Genomic DNA, 15,565 nt, shown 5'->3' with positions numbered 1-15,565 from the left:
GATTAGGTAAGTAAGTTAGGGTAAAAGACTTCAACGCGTTAGAAAATTTTGTTCTCAGAATTTTATAATGATTGATGATCATTATTATTTCTGTTTCGAGCGATGAAGCTATTTCGTTCGATGCCGTGATCGCGCGCCGCGTGCGGGCGCCTAGATGTGCGCCCAGCGTGCGCGGGCGCGCGCGCCTTTGTTTCCGCTCCGCCGCGATACTAATGCACCAAGCTGATTTTACTCGTCTATTCACTAATGACCAAAAACTAATAAATAATAAGGTTCAATCATAATTTACTCATAATATTATGGTAACGGTATTTTTTTCAAAAATGTACTTATATAGTTGAACATACGTGTATTTGAAGTCATTGGAATTACAAAAAAGCCTTGTTTTACAAAAAAGATGATTTTACAAAAAGGACATGTTTCATTTTGTGAATGATAAGATTGAGTGCTTTTAGTGAGTCTCAGGACCTGTTTTTCCTAACATCTGTGCAATTTTCAGCTGTCAGAAATACTTTTGAGTTAAGCAATATCACCACAGTATCGGTATCGCGGAGAAATTATGATTGAGACAGTTTGAAATACATGAATGTTCTAATAAATGCAGCCTGTGGCTTCCTGAAACTTCACTTACAAACTAATGCCAAAAATGTACAAAGTAACAATTAAATAGTGTACGACAGTTTTGTATAAATACGATACTTTTTTGAATAACAATTCCAGGCACATATATTGTAAAACTCAAAATTATCACCAAGAAGTAACACCTTCTAACATGTGTACGACAGTTGTATACATACTTGTAAATACGATACTTTTTTGAATTCGGAGTCCAGGCACATAATATTGCAAAACTCAAAACTATCACCTTCTTTCATTCTTGATGGGCTGTTTCGAAGCGCGTAGGGCAAAAATATTATGAGACATGTAGGTACGTAAGCTCCTTACGGGCAAAACAGTTACGTTTCTTAGTTAATTTTTATTTAAATATTTAACGATTTCAAACCACTATTTAAATAGGTGGTCAGGTAGTCTGGAAACTAGTAAAGAAATTTTTGACTTAGACTTTGATTCTTGATGATATTATTATACTAGAATAAACGGATTTGTTGATCGAACGATAAAGTCACGCGGGTGTCATCGCGGGAAAAACCTTTATACGAATATTTTTGCACATGGTTGGATTGGTATCGTGTTAGAAAGGCATGTAGTGCACGCCAAATGGATTATGAAGTTAGCGATAAAATAATTGGACAAATTGTTGGTAGCTATGTGTCACAAACAATTTTCATTATCATTTGTGCGGTAAATTATTAACAAAACGTTTATTATACTACTAAAACGCAAACAGGCTAACCCCGAGATTTAAAAAAAAAGTAGACGAGTCCTGCGGTAAAATCTTAAAGTAGGTACATACCTATTTCAAACATAAGCTCAGCGACAATACGTCATCATTAAGGGCAATACGAGTATAGTCTCCCTTGCCATCCCATTTTTCATTCTGCCAAAANTGTTTTGGTTGACTTTGTTCTGAGTGGTCCTACAACTTTTGTGCCATATTAACTATTGCTCCAAATAGCTAGTTCTAACAATACGTACCATAATTTTTTGTTGGCCGGCACTTTTAGAAAAGGCCCAAAAAGAATGATGTCCTTTGGAAAGTATTATCGCGGTCATTAGCCGCGTAACGAGATTAGTAGGGCCGCTCCGTGCGGCGCGCGTGCGTGTAACTTGGTGTTTATTTCCATCGCGCACGTGGCGCGGGCCTTCCGCGGCGGGACGCAGTCTCCGCGCTCGCGGCGGCGTGAACCACCGTTAGCGTAACGGCGCAGAGCTCAGATTCGCGTGACCCGCTCCGAGTAATCAAACGCCTATCTCCTTTTAACCGGCGACTGAAGTAGTTTAGTAGTCCTGAAGTTGCGGCGCAGACGCACAACCACGCCGGCCTTCCAGGCGGTAGGACGCGTCCACTCCCATCGATGTAGATAAACTTGTTTACATTCTTAACTTGCGGTTAACTCGGTGTCAACGAGCTTTGTGTTCGAGGATATGGGTGTAGTTAGTGTGAGAGCACAAGGGAACATTCGTTTTTAGTTGTCGTAGTTTATATTAACTATATATTATTTACAAACTAGTCAGTATACGGTTGTAGGCGTGGTGTTAAGTTGTGATAATAGGAATACGGAGCGCATAGTATTAGGTGCTTTTTGTGATCGTTAATATTATATGGTAAGGAACCTGGATAAAATAATCAAATCCTGTAGTTTCAGCCATTTTAGTTAAAATTATTTATGTATCCGTTAGTCGCGTGCCAGTAATAAAAGTCTGTATAAATATATTCCATTCGATTCAAAGGGGATACATAGGGTTCAGATATAATTAAAACGTGGTCGATATCAAAATTACGTGACGGGCTCTCTTGGTGGTGGTGCGCGAGTGAAGCGGCGGGAAGATGTCGGGCGACTGGTGGTGCGCGGGCTGGGGCCGCTGGCAGGCGCGGCTGGCGCTGCTGCTGGCGCTGCCGGTGCTGCTCACCGGGCTCTACGGCACCAACTACGTGTTCCTGGCGGCTCACACGCCTTACAGGTCAGTTAGAACAAACCCTTTTAAGTCTGATCTCAGAACTCTGCACCGAGACACAAGTACACCCAATGGGTACACCTGTACTAACTTTCCCAGTCTTACTCCCAGGGAGTAAACAAATAAATAAGGTAGGTAGATGAGAAGTAATCTGAGATATAACAATTTTCAATTTATGATTTGTAGCAAAATTAACAACAGCTCAGAAAGGGACTTACATCATACATATGCAGTGATAATAGTGAATCCTTATTTTTAATAATTAATTTTAAACTTTCGCGTTGCATGACTGAATTAATTTTAATTCCTTATTTTTAAACCCGCGAGAAGAATACTCGCAAAATTGTGTACAAATACTTCTTGCTGCATATTTACCCATTTCATTAAGCTTTTACAAGGTGAAAAATTATAGGTCTGTGTTTCATCGCTTTCAGTTTAGATAAAAGAGTAGCGTCAGAATTTTTACCGATTTTGTATTTTAGATCAAAACAACAAATAGAACTCGTTTTGAGGCCCCTTAATTTCCGAGGTGTGCAAGACATCGCGGAAATCGATACGCTTAAGTCAATTTGAGTTCCGCACAAAGTAACGGTTACTGCTTAAGTTGCTTAGGTAAGTGAAAAAGTAACATTAAAATAGCTTTCTAACTGGTTTGATAATATTAATTTCAAGAAAGTGATCGTAAAATCATTATATTACTTGCTTTATATCTTTGTTTATTTGTTACTACATAAATTAGTAACTTGTACAGTCAGGTTTTGTTTGATTTTATTTGAAGTTAGGGCAAAAAACTTAGGCTGGGTTGCACCATCTTACTTTGACTGTAACAAACGCCAGAAATCTATCAAACTCCATATAAAAATCACTGTATATCGTTAAATTTACGGTCAAAGTTTGGTAGTGCAATTCAGCCTTAATGTCATAGGTAGACAGGTAACTAATTTGACGACTTGCATGTGAAAAAATGTCGGGGAATAGGAATCTTCGTAAATGTCACCATCATCGCGTCAATGAAGCCCGCATGATTACTGAAGCCATTTGTTTTGGCTAGCGCGGGCGCATACAGGTCAGAGGCGGCGGGCGGGGCGACCTAAAGCGTCGATAAGCACCGGTAATAACCGATCATTTCAGACACTGTTTACAAACTGACATTTTAGATTAAAGAAACCAAAATAAAAAAAATACTTTTTTAACTAGATTATAATATGCTATTGGAAAAATGAACTTCATCCGTGTATTTCGTACGTAGGAATTACTAAAGGTACTAAATATAGGTAACTTACTAATGTGGTAAAATCTAAATTTTTAATCCATCCATCATGCACTAGCTGCGCTGGTGAGTTTCATATACCTACCACTACTGCACAATAACTAAATGCCGGAGAACTTAATCAAGTCAATTCAGTCAATTAAATGACGGCGTGTTTGCAAGGGTAGTTTTTCGTTCTTACTCGTATTAAGGCGGCTCTATCAGGTCAGGATAGAGTCACACTTTAAAACGAGGCCGTCATTTTACACCTGAATCACCTATTATAATTATTTTGACAATTGTTTTAATTTTTTTTCTACATGGCCTTAAAATAAAATGTGTTATACTACATTTAGCATTAAACTTATATTTTGGTCACATTATGTTTATAAATGAATCTATTATCGTGCCATCTTTAAAATTTTCCGATCATTAACCATTCTTTGTGTGTTATTGAGCAAGAATTTATTTTAAATGTTTCTAAATCGAATCCAATTAATCGAAGCAGTAGGATTAAGTTGGAATATTACTATTGTGGTTTTATGAACTTTTCTCTTTAATGTTGGACATTAGTTACGATTGCAATGATGCACACAGTCAATGCATGAGGGGGCTGCGGCTTATTGAGACCGCGCGTAGCAAGCGAGTGAAGATGGAAAACTATGGAAAAAACTATGCGGTGTCTTCAGATATTTTTTCATAATTAAGACCACGGAAAATTGAACTAATGTTATTTTAAAGAACGATATAAGCCAGTTCGCAATGTCTACATGCGGCGGCTCCAGAGTCAAGGACGAACTAAAAAAAACATTGAATGGCGCCCATAGGCGCCTCGGCCGCGCATGTGGCCCACACCGATAAATACTGACGGGTGGCGTTTGTATACGAATATTATGTATAATCAAAAGTTAGGTAAATTAACGAAAGTACGAGTTTACCTTTTAAAAGCCATTAATAAATTCTGGCTTACGGAACCTACCTACCTACATCGAAAGATTCATAACGAGCTTTTCATTTTTATTTATTTTTTCAAATATTGCATTACACGCCTATTTAAAAAAGTGTATTTAAAATAATATTTTACCAAGGAGGCGTGTTTGTGGTTAAATAGAAAAAAAAATACAAAATACTTATAACGTTTAGGTAAAGCTTGTATGATAATAATTGTACACGCGCCAGTTAATTGCAGACGAGCACTTGCTAAGTTCGATTACGTAATATTTGTTGATCACGAACATTGTGTATGGAGCGATCATTGAATAATTTATGATGTAAACAATGCGTTATGCATGAATTGAATAATTTGTAAGATTGTAAAGTTTTTATCGATATAGTTAAGATTTTCGTAAACAATCATGATAATTTTGACAGCTTAATATGTTGTTAATTATAATAATAAAATAATCAAAGTTGTAGTAAACCGCAGCTTCTTATGTCATCTGCTCAACACTCGATAATTTAATTAATTAATCTCTGAAAGATATATTGAATGTCACGCGGAAGAAACCGCACATGTGCTCTCGACTCGACCACAAACTCGACTTACTCACAGAGTATCAGGGCGACCATCAGGTCTGACCTATCTAAATTCGTAAAATTATATTTTGAGCCAAAATTAAAACTATATTGATGCCTAAAGACGTTTACCCAGATTGATTGTATTACTCGTAGTAATAAAATAAATTATCCACAATTAGGTATAATTCGATACTATCACAGCATCAAAGATAGCGGTACAATGTTATTTTTTCATTCAACGCTACCTCGTGACCTTAATTATTTTTTTCAAAATAACGACCAATTCGAAAGGCGTGTTGATTAGTGAATGTACCATATCTGTCACGATGGCCGCAACATGGCGCGTAGAAAGTACCTACCTGCGAGTATCCGCGGGTTACTGAGCCGTCACGTGAGCGCGCGTCACTCTCTGACCCCACAAGGAGATCAGTAAGTCAATGTTCGGCTACTTTGTACACCTTCATGGAGCAAAACGTTGGTATGATCCCACACACAAGCTGTTACTCCAACTCTAACCTCATTGAAACAGCGTGTGACGTAATTAAATGTATTCATTACTTACTCGTAGGTGTTCCGTAGTACTTATTGTTTTTAAATAAAGCTAATGAGCTTTTTATTGAGCTTTCTTTGAACGTTTCTCCAAGCTTTACTATATTAGTTAAGTATTGAAAATCCACGGTATTCATTTATTAAAATTCTAGCAACGAATTGCAAATATATGACTTTTCAAAAATTTGACAACCAACTTACTCGTATTAAAATCAAATAAACGTATTGTAGACAAAATATCGTAATATTTGAATTTGATAAGCAACAACTTGTGCACAAACAAACAACATAATATTGTGAGTCATTCATTCTTCAATTCTTTATTGCTATTCCACACGTTTAAGGATGTTCTAAGATAATACATTATAGTTACAGTTTGGACCCTGTCGGGCACAGCAAACATTAGAGGAGTATTTCATCGTATCAAGTGATTAAAAATTCAGTCAAATCCTTTGGCAAAAGTTATTGTCTTATTGCAAGTTAGGTATTTATCTCCAGGTGGAAGCTTGCCAGATGTCAGTTAGTTTTTCAGCCGGCTCGCATCTCTGCGTGACATCAGCGCGCGCTGACCCACATCTGAGAGAGTATTGACTCCTGAGGTGGAATATGGCATGTTGCTATGGACATGGTTCAGGAACATGTGATTCTAAAACAAAAGAACTGGTGCATGTGTACCTGATTTTTTCATTTTATAGTTTTCTTCATGATCGTCAAATATTGTTTTATCAGTTAATTACTCATTAAAAATCAATGTTGATAAACATTTTTGTAAAAATAATGTAACAAAGTTTTCAATCACATTATCGCAACGATCTAAAAATACACTTCGCAATGTTGCAGGTTGCACTTTTTGCCGACAATATGCTATTGTGTACATTAAAGGCATGCTTTAAGTTTACGCACAAAAAGGTGGATCAAGTAAATGCGCAGCTCACACTTCTTGGCAAGGACACCGTTATTGCTTTTTTGTGAAGAGTTTTTATTTCAATGGCATTTTCCAGAACAACACATTCTCCAACCCTGAGCTAGCGTTCAGTTCTGGTGTGTTTTTGCAAGCGATCAGCCGGCGGTGGCGTGCGAGGGTGTTAGCACACCAACCTACATTTTGAAAAGAAAAGCAATAGCTAGTGTTATTATTAGACAAGGTATTTTGGTCCATTCGTGGTGCTCCGAAATTAGACGGTAGGTCATGAGAGTTCAATACTGCCAGGAGACAATCAGCTGCGCGCAACATCTGTGCTCTCTGCATTGCACTAGTAATTTTCAATTAAAAAATTTAAATCGACTGTAGTTATCTGTACAAAGAAATTTACAAACTGTTCAAAATGAAGAACAACATCTTTAACCTTTCACTAAGAACCCTAAACGATTGTAATTTTCCTGATGACCTCGTATATTTACCTAAATTGAACTTAAAAATGTTCGCCTGAGTCATTCATCTGCACGAAATTAACGAACCGTAAACAAGAATCGTTTGAGATGATTAATCGAAAGGATTTTTCAGATGCCATGTACCAGAATGCGAGAACAGTTCGATGGCGTCGCGGGTGGCGACTCCGGAGCAGTGGCAGCCGGCGTGGGCGGGCTGGGCCCTGCCCGAAGACGCGTGCACTCGCTTCAAGCCCACAGACTCGCTCTGCCATGACGCGGCCTTCGACAACCAAACTACAGTCGTCTGCGAGGAGTTTGTCTACCAGACCGGCAGCAGTATAGTTGCTGAGGTGCGTTTCATTAATTTATCTCGTAGTATTTGTCTGCTTTAAGCCAATATAAAATTACATAACATTTTAGAATCTGCACTCGTACGAATCTCACATTGCATTTTGTTTCAGTTCGACTTGGCATGTCAAGAATGGAAGCGCTCCCTGGTGGGCACCATTCACAACATTGGCATGTTAATATCCATGCCTATAATGGGTTTCGTCTCAGATAGGTCAGTGTATTTGATATCCTGAAATTAGGGAGTAAAAGTATAATATTTTCATTCAAATATTTTAAGCCTGCTTCCATAAAGGAATTTATGTAATGCAAAACCCAAAAAATGGTAAATTACCTCTGTCTATCTCTGATAGAGTGAGTATTTTACCAATATTATGTTTAGTTGCTCGTTTTCTTTGAAGTCATTTACTTAAAGCTTTTTTGTAGTTATTCTTCTAGGATATTTTTATGTATTTGGAGGGTATGTTTAGATGGGGACGCCGCGCAGCGTTGATCGTCAGCGGCTGCGGCGCGGGAGTGCTGGGCCTGTGCAAGTCCTTCGTGACCTCGTACCCCGCGTATCTCCTCTCGGAGCTACTAGAGACAGTTTTTGGAGCCAGCGTGTATCCTGCTGCTTTTGTGCTAAGTAAGTAATCGGTGCTATTAAACGATTCCAGGTTTTAGCCTCGCTTGCATGACTATTCCACTGTGTCTATAAATATTTAAAAGCTGAACAGAGTTACAGAGTGCTTGTAACTCTGCTGTTTCCAAACAGGAAATGTTTGAATTAAAATGAATTATTCACTACATTTTCAGCAACACCTCTAAACAAACTCTTTTGTAACAAAGTATTGTACTATACATCATTTTACCAATTTTCGTGATTTTTAAAGCATTTCATCACAAAATTGTTTTTCGAGTTAGGGACATACCGAGGACTTATAGACATTCTACTGTATTTGCAGTGATCGAGTGGCTAGGCGTTGAGCAAAGGATTCTGGCAAGCTTAGTGCTGGGCATACCCTTGGCCATGGGGGCCGCGACGCTGTCTCTCCTGGACTACCTGACCGGCTACTGGAGGACGTGGGCTCGGTTCGCTTATCCCCCTTCATTCCTGCTGCTGCTGTACCCGTGGTTGTTGCCCGAGAGCGTCCGATGGCTGACCATCCAGGGCCGACTCACCGAAGCCGTCCAAGTCATCAAGAAGGCAGCAACTTGGAACAAGGTCATCATCCCCCAAGAAGGCATCGAGAAGATGCTGCTGAATGAAGCGGAGCAGCTGAACAACAAGGCTGAGGTGGACATTGAAGACGACAGCTTGTTCAGAGCGTTAATAAAGTAAGCTCAAAAGATTCTAATCTTAATTCTCTCAGTAGGTAGAGCCTTTATTATTTGTGCATATTTGAATAACTTTTTAACGATTCCACGTCGTTATCTCCTATCGTCTGCTGGACATGCATTTTTTAGATGGCATGTCCATTATATTATTTTCCATATAAGTTGAATCAAGCACGCGCTAATAGCTTGATCGACGCAGGTACCAGGCGCTGCGGCAGCGGCTGTGCGTGTGCTTCGTGTGGTGGGCGTCGGCGGTGTTCGTGTTTTACGGGCTGGCGGTGCACGCGCACGCGCTGTGGGGCTCGCCGCACGCCAACTACGCGCTGGTGGCGGCGGCCGAGCTGCCGGCGCTGCTGGCCAACACGCTGCTGCTGGACCGCGTGGGCCGCCGGCCGCTGCTCACCGGCGCCTTCTTCGTCACCGCCGCCGCGCTCATCGCCATCCCCTGCCTGCCTGACTGTGAGTGCACTGCGCTCCTTAGTACTGTTACACCCGGTGGTGGCTTCAAACCTGATTTGAAAGAATGATGGACACGAACAACCGGCTCTTTTTGTTGCAAATCTGTCCATGACCAACAAGTATTCTACAGATTGTGTGCTGTAATAACCTGAACCCTAATTTGTTCTCCGAACTTATGAAATTCACGCAAAATTATTTCCACAATACTGTAAAGTAACGATTTGTTTAACGACACCTTCGTAGCAACGAGCCCGTTCAAACTTTAAAAAACAATAATGAACTTTGCCTTAAAAAATCATTCCTCTAACGAATCTTATTGCTACCCACAATCAAAACATTATAGGCCTTTGACTCCGCCAAGGCCAACCACTCTGTCAGTTCACGTGTTCACACGTGGCTTTTTAGGTAGATGTTTTTTTTAATTTATATCTGCCCATTTATAAATATGAAATGCTGTTTAAAATAAATTAGACACACTGTAGACGAGCCAAGTTTGGAAAAATACAGCGTCACTGTTAGCGTCTTGCGTCTTCAAGATATTTTGTACCTAGTAGGTAGGTAAAGAATTTTTAGATGAAAAATTAACTTTGCTCACAAAGCTTATTATTAAGCTTCCTCGAGCTTTAATTTGAGCTTTCTAAAACAACATATAATATTCGCATTATGATGATGAAAAAGATTTTGCTTTTTGTTTATTAGGTATGCACTTTTAACAGAACATGGCATTTTTTAACATCTTAATTCTAGATGCTATTTGTTTTTATCAATAGGCCATTAACATAATATATGAGAAAGTGTCTATCGATACATAACCGTCGTTTGGAAATTGTTAGCGGCGCCGGCGACCGGTATGTTGCGACCGGCCCGCGAACTGGTCCTGGTGAGAACCACTTGATACGTCTTGTGACTCGGCGACGATGACTCACTGACGACAACGAACTATAAACAACCTACTGGTTTTCAGTTATCAGTTTCTTGCTCTATCTTAATGGCTTCAAAAGGAAATAAGGATAAAAAGTATAAAGAAATTTTTTGGTTTCCAGCGAGCAGCGTGTGGGGCACGGCGCTGTACCTGGTGGGCAAGGTGGGCGCCACCATGTCGCTGAACGCGCTGTACGTGTACACGGCCGAGCTGTTTCCCACGCGCGCGCGCCACCGCCTGCTGGCCGCCTGCTCCACCATGGGCCGCGTCGGGGCCATCCTGGCGCCGCTCACGCCGCTGCTGGTACGTTCTCTTGTTCATCATCATCATTTCAGCCATAGGACGTCCACTGCTGAACATAGGCTTCCCCCAATGCTTTCCATGTTGATCGATTGGTAGCGGACCGCGTCACACGCTTCCCTGCTACCTTGTTCCTTTGTTCGCTTCAACGAAATCCCGTCCACTGCTGGACTCTGAAGTCTTTCCAAGGATTTCCACAACGACCGGTGCTGTGTTGCCCGCATACAGATGCTTCCCGTGACCTTTGCAAGATCATCTGTTCATCGAATGGGAGGCTTCATACTACTGTGACATGGTACGGCTGGTATATTACACGCATACTATAGATACAAGACCAACTACTCTCTACAAATGGTCGCATGCCATTGTCCAGCATGAAGGTCTTTGGATATTATACTGTCAAATCACCATACACTCTCAAGGCTTAATTTATGGTCAAAGTTGGGTGGTGCAACCCAGCCTAAGAGTTGACGTGACCAGCTAATATCAATCTCCGTAGTGTTGGCGTGATACCAGAAAACTATTCCTACTTACAAATTGTACTTATACAATTCCCTAGAAAGAAACTTATTGCTCACTTGTCTGATAGTGTAGTAATTCGTAAGAAGGACGGATATTTCAGTTTTCATCATCATTTCGATATAAATCTATTTAACTTTACCTGTTTTCTATTTCTAGCGTTAGTATTTTTTCAATATTTAGTAAACTAAGTAAACTTTTAGAGTTCATCATTTTCAAACCTTAGCTCATTCATAGTTTATAATCGCACCTAAGGATTTTTTTAAAATTCAATTAGCAACTTTAAGAGTTAGATACATAGGATAAATATTTTGCAAATACACAATTATAGGCGCACTCTCTGTGATTTTTTTATGTATGTACCTACCGAAGCTTAGTGTCATGTGATCGCGCGGTGGGTGTGGCGGACCGCAAGCTGCCAGTTACGGCGCTGGTACTATTTGTGTCGCCGCATTGCTATGCTATACTTAGCTCAACACTTAGCGCCACAACTGTGTAAGCAGATTTTGAGACCGGTCGACCTCCCGTACACGTACTTGTGATACGCACAGTGCAAGCAAATATACACCAAGCAAGCTAATAAGGTTTTTACTTTACGACTTTGTTTGTATCTCTTAGGGAAAATGTCTAACGGCAAAGTTGTAGGGATGATAATTTGTAGTTAATAGGAATATAGAGTGTCTTTAAAAACTAGCGAAATCCTTGTGACTTCATTAAGACATTGTCGTCGATATGTAATTTAATGAATACCTACAGTGTCATTATTGTAACACGAATAAGTAAAGATATAGATTTTTTAAACCTAATATAGAAGGCTTAGGGAAGTGACAATTATAAGCAATATCTATCTAAAATAAATGATGATGCCTCGCCGTAAAGAGGTATCCACCAGTTTTCTGTAGTGCTGCCCATCAACGTTGGACCAGCACAAATAAAATGTTGTTCTGTCTTCTAGTTAGCAGCTCTACTCATAGTTTTTTTAAAAGATATGGATTAACCTCATTCAAAGCTTCATCGCATCAATCAATGGAAGTCAGCAAGGATCACCGAAGAGCATAATGTTTCCTATTTTTTGATGGGTAATATGGGTATCTTCTTAAAGTCCATCGAGTAAGAGCAGCATCTCACGCAGATAAATCATAATTAATGTGTTTAATCTAATAAATATGTTTTCTTGTACTACATAGAGCACAAGAAAGAAATTGAAGCATGCGAGATAGCTGTAATGTTGTAGATATTAATGAGAGTACCCGTCATTGTCCAGGCGGTGTACCGGTGGTGGCTGCCGACGGCGCTGTTCGGCTCGCTGCCGCTGCTGAGCGCGGCGCTGACGCGGCTGGTGCCCGACACGCTGCACCGCCGCCTGCCCGACTCCTTCGCCGACCTGGAGCCCGCCTCCTCCTCCTCCCCGCCCGCCACCCCCTCGCTCGTCGACACGCCGTGATCTCTCTTCACCGCGGGAAAATCTAACAGATTTAGAAATAAGTGTTTAACGTATTCAAACCGAGAGGACCATAGTGTAATTGTAATTTTAATGTGAAGCTCTGAGTGCCTGGAAATATATTCTAAGCAAAATCGGTGCGGTGAGTCTTGTTGCAAACAGTAGTGTTTGCTAATATTAGAGTAGGCGTCTAACGTGCCTTTAGATTAAGTTTTTAACACAAAGTACAAGAAAAAAGTACTAAGATTATGAATAAATTATTATAATGTAAAAGGAGGTTAAACCTGCTTTTGATTTAAGACTTTAACTTGTAATATAATATCAATGTAACAGGGTAAAACGATCCGGTTAATTCGGATGTATGTACTCTTGCCATGGGCAAATAATAACTATGTATTTAGCGTTTTATTTGTAAGTACAAGTTATTAAAGTTGATGAGATTTGATTAAGTATCAAAACATCTAGTGAAATTTTCNAAGTTTTTTATAAGTGGGCTACATGATGTTCATAATTATAATTCCACGATTTTTATAACCAGTTCTAATGGTATGGACTTTTAATTTCTGTTGTAGTTTAGTTGTAATATTTGCCGTATTTGTTATTTGATTACATGTAAATATGCGAGTGCCAGAATTCTCTGTAAGAGCGGTTCGGCTTACATAGTTAAAGTCACCTTAAATTGTAGTTTAAGCTAAAAGTACAGAATAAATGTAAAGGTCTATTGAGATCTAATGTTTAGTGTAGGATTGCTGCAACTTACTTTTACTTTTTTAAAGTGCTCAAATATTTCTAATTTATAATGCACCCTGAGTAATAAAATTCTCTGTTTATTTTGTAGTAAAAATATAATAATTATTTTTGCTCAACGGTTTTTGTTTTATTTAGAGAACTTTTTGTATTTTCACAATTTTATGCGTATAATAGAACAATTTACTCCGCCGCGCCGGAAGAAGGGTTATGTTTTTGAAGTGTATGTAAGTAAAGTTTAATATCTCTTTGGCACGCTCTACATACAAGTTGATGCTTGCAAAAAATATATAGGTAAGGTATATTACGAGTATGTTTCTTACTTGATAATATGAAAAAATAAATTAAAAAATAAACTTGTACTAGAGGATCACTCTAGTTTCTATTGGTATCATAGTGGAATTGTATGACACAGTTTGGCTATTGCAATGTGTTAATTTACACTACATTCGTGAAGTAGGTATCAAAAAATCATGAGCAGTCACAGGTAAGTAATTTACACAACACTGTAAGGTTCACCGTGGGTAACAAAGGGCCAAGGTGTTATAACATCCGTGTGAGAGCTGAAACGTATTTACTTGTGCGCTTTCAGCAGCCATTATACACTAATAGGCAAGTGTGGGAGCTCTCGCATAGTTCAGTTAGACACTGTGCACAGATCATTGAACACGCCTATATCAGAATATCACTAAAGTGCAGGCCATTTAAGATAGGTATTTTCTAAAAAGTGACATCGGTATGAGTTAAACGAACGAAGAGTTAGGTGCGATCCTAATTTTCTCATCTAAAATGTCAATTAGACGAATAATTCCGCGCTAAAAGGAAAATTAAACTAGTCACATTAGCTTCAAATGGATATACATCCGAAGCGTGCCTACGGAGTGGAAAACCCGAAGCTACACTCGTGTACCTAGGTAATGTAGAGATTTTATGAAATGAAACATACATCGAAATACGCGTATATTAGAACGGCGATCTCCATAAAACGAGTTGTTTCGCATTTGACGGTGCAGTTAAACGGCTGATGAGAGCTTTATCAATTTAATGTGTTTAGGTACTTGTTTGTATCGTTTTATAATCTTTACAAATTTTTAATTTTGTATCGATATACAAATACGTGTGACACAGTGCCATCACAGCCACAGACCGCTATAAAAATTAATTGGGTAACTATGAATAACGTATATTTAACAAACAAAATATACATGTAGGAATTGAAACCCAGGTTGTATTTCTTCAGCTTTATTTATATTTACTCCAGGATAAACCACAAAAAATAGGAACGTCTTAGAACCGTCTTAATACTAATCGTCTTCTGTTTAAATCCCGTCGTTCTTCCTTCCTCACTCATTCATTCCGTCTCACTCACTCCCTTGCGTTCCGTTTCACACTCCCACACTCGGCCATCCTGCGTAGAGTCCNTAAGATAGATGTTTTCCTCTGATACTAGGTATTTTCTAAAAAATGACATCGGTATGAGTTAAACGAACGAAGAGTTGGGTGCGATCCTAATTTTCTCATCTAAAATGTCAATTAAACGAATAATTCCGCGCTAAAGGGAAACATAAACTAGTCACACTGCTTCAAATGGATATACATCCGAAGCGTGCCTACGGAATGGAAAACCCGAAGCTATACTCGTGTACCTAGGTAATGTAGAGATTTTATGAAATGAAACATACATCGAAATACGCGTATATTAGAACGGCGAACTGCATAAAACGAGTTGTTTCGCATTTGACGGTGCAGTTAAACGGCTGATGAGAGCTTTATCAATTTAATGTGTTTACTTGTTTGTATCGTTTTGTAATCTTTGTCAAATTTTTAATTTTGTATCCATATACAAGTACGTGAGACACTGTGCCATTACAGCCACAGAGCGCTATAAAAATTAATTAGGTAACTACGAATAATGTATATTTAACTATATTAGTCGACAAGCCTAATTACAAAATTTACACATCTACCGACAAATATGTAATGTGATGTGCAACGGAAATCGTTGATGAGTTATTTTCTTTGCAAACATGTCTTTAATTCAACAATACATAGTCACCAAAGTGTTGATTGCACAATTTCGTAGTGAACGAGATGAATTCATTTGCAGCGCGAGTGCAGCCTATGTGACGGTACAATAGACCGAGGGCGGCCATGACCGAGTGGCTTTCTACGGCATTGTCAGCGCCCTCAGGGCACGCCGTCCGCTGAGCGGCGCTCCAGCAGCAGCAGTCAGCACACCGTGCGCGGC

General features: G+C 39.3%; 1 protein-coding gene across 2 annotated transcripts; it reads left to right on the top strand.

Moving 5' to 3' along the window:
- The first annotated feature begins 1,749 nt into the window (after positions 1 to 1,749).
- On the top strand, positions 1,750 to 12,819 carry LOC114353705 (organic cation transporter protein). 2 transcript variants are annotated; one of them, XM_028305781.1, is made up of 9 exons: positions 1,750 to 2,226; positions 2,353 to 2,583; positions 7,398 to 7,614; positions 7,726 to 7,826; positions 8,083 to 8,237; positions 8,557 to 8,929; positions 9,129 to 9,388; positions 10,432 to 10,613; positions 12,394 to 12,819. In XM_028305781.1, exons 2-9 carry the CDS (start codon positions 2,450 to 2,452, stop codon positions 12,571 to 12,573), a joined length of 1,602 nt encoding a protein of 533 aa, XP_028161582.1. In that variant the 5' UTR covers positions 1,750 to 2,226; positions 2,353 to 2,449; the 3' UTR covers positions 12,574 to 12,819. The 2 variants fall into 2 exon arrangements, with proteins under 2 accessions (XP_028161582.1, XP_028161581.1); XM_028305780.1 differs by having other exon boundaries at positions 1,750 to 2,583.
- Positions 12,820 to 15,565: the final 2,746 nt, after the last annotated feature.

This window comes from Ostrinia furnacalis, unplaced genomic scaffold (assembly GCF_004193835.3).
Source record: "Ostrinia furnacalis isolate ACB-3 unplaced genomic scaffold, ASM419383v2 OfSCF1785, whole genome shotgun sequence".
In the NCBI taxonomy this organism is placed as follows: domain Eukaryota; kingdom Metazoa; phylum Arthropoda; class Insecta; order Lepidoptera; family Crambidae; genus Ostrinia; species Ostrinia furnacalis.
This window is presented reverse-complemented; position numbering and strand designations above follow the sequence as displayed.

Coding starts and splice junctions, on each gene's coding strand:
- LOC114353705 (XM_028305781.1), top strand. CDS start 2,450: ATGTCGGGCGACTGGTGGTGCGCGGGCTGGGGCCGCTGGCAGGCGCGG. Junction 7,615..7,725: donor GCAGCAGTATAGTTGCTGAG/GTGCGTTTCATT, acceptor ATTTTGTTTCAG/TTCGACTTGGCATGTCAAGA. Junction 8,930..9,128: donor TTGTTCAGAGCGTTAATAAA/GTAAGCTCAAAA, acceptor TGATCGACGCAG/GTACCAGGCGCTGCGGCAGC.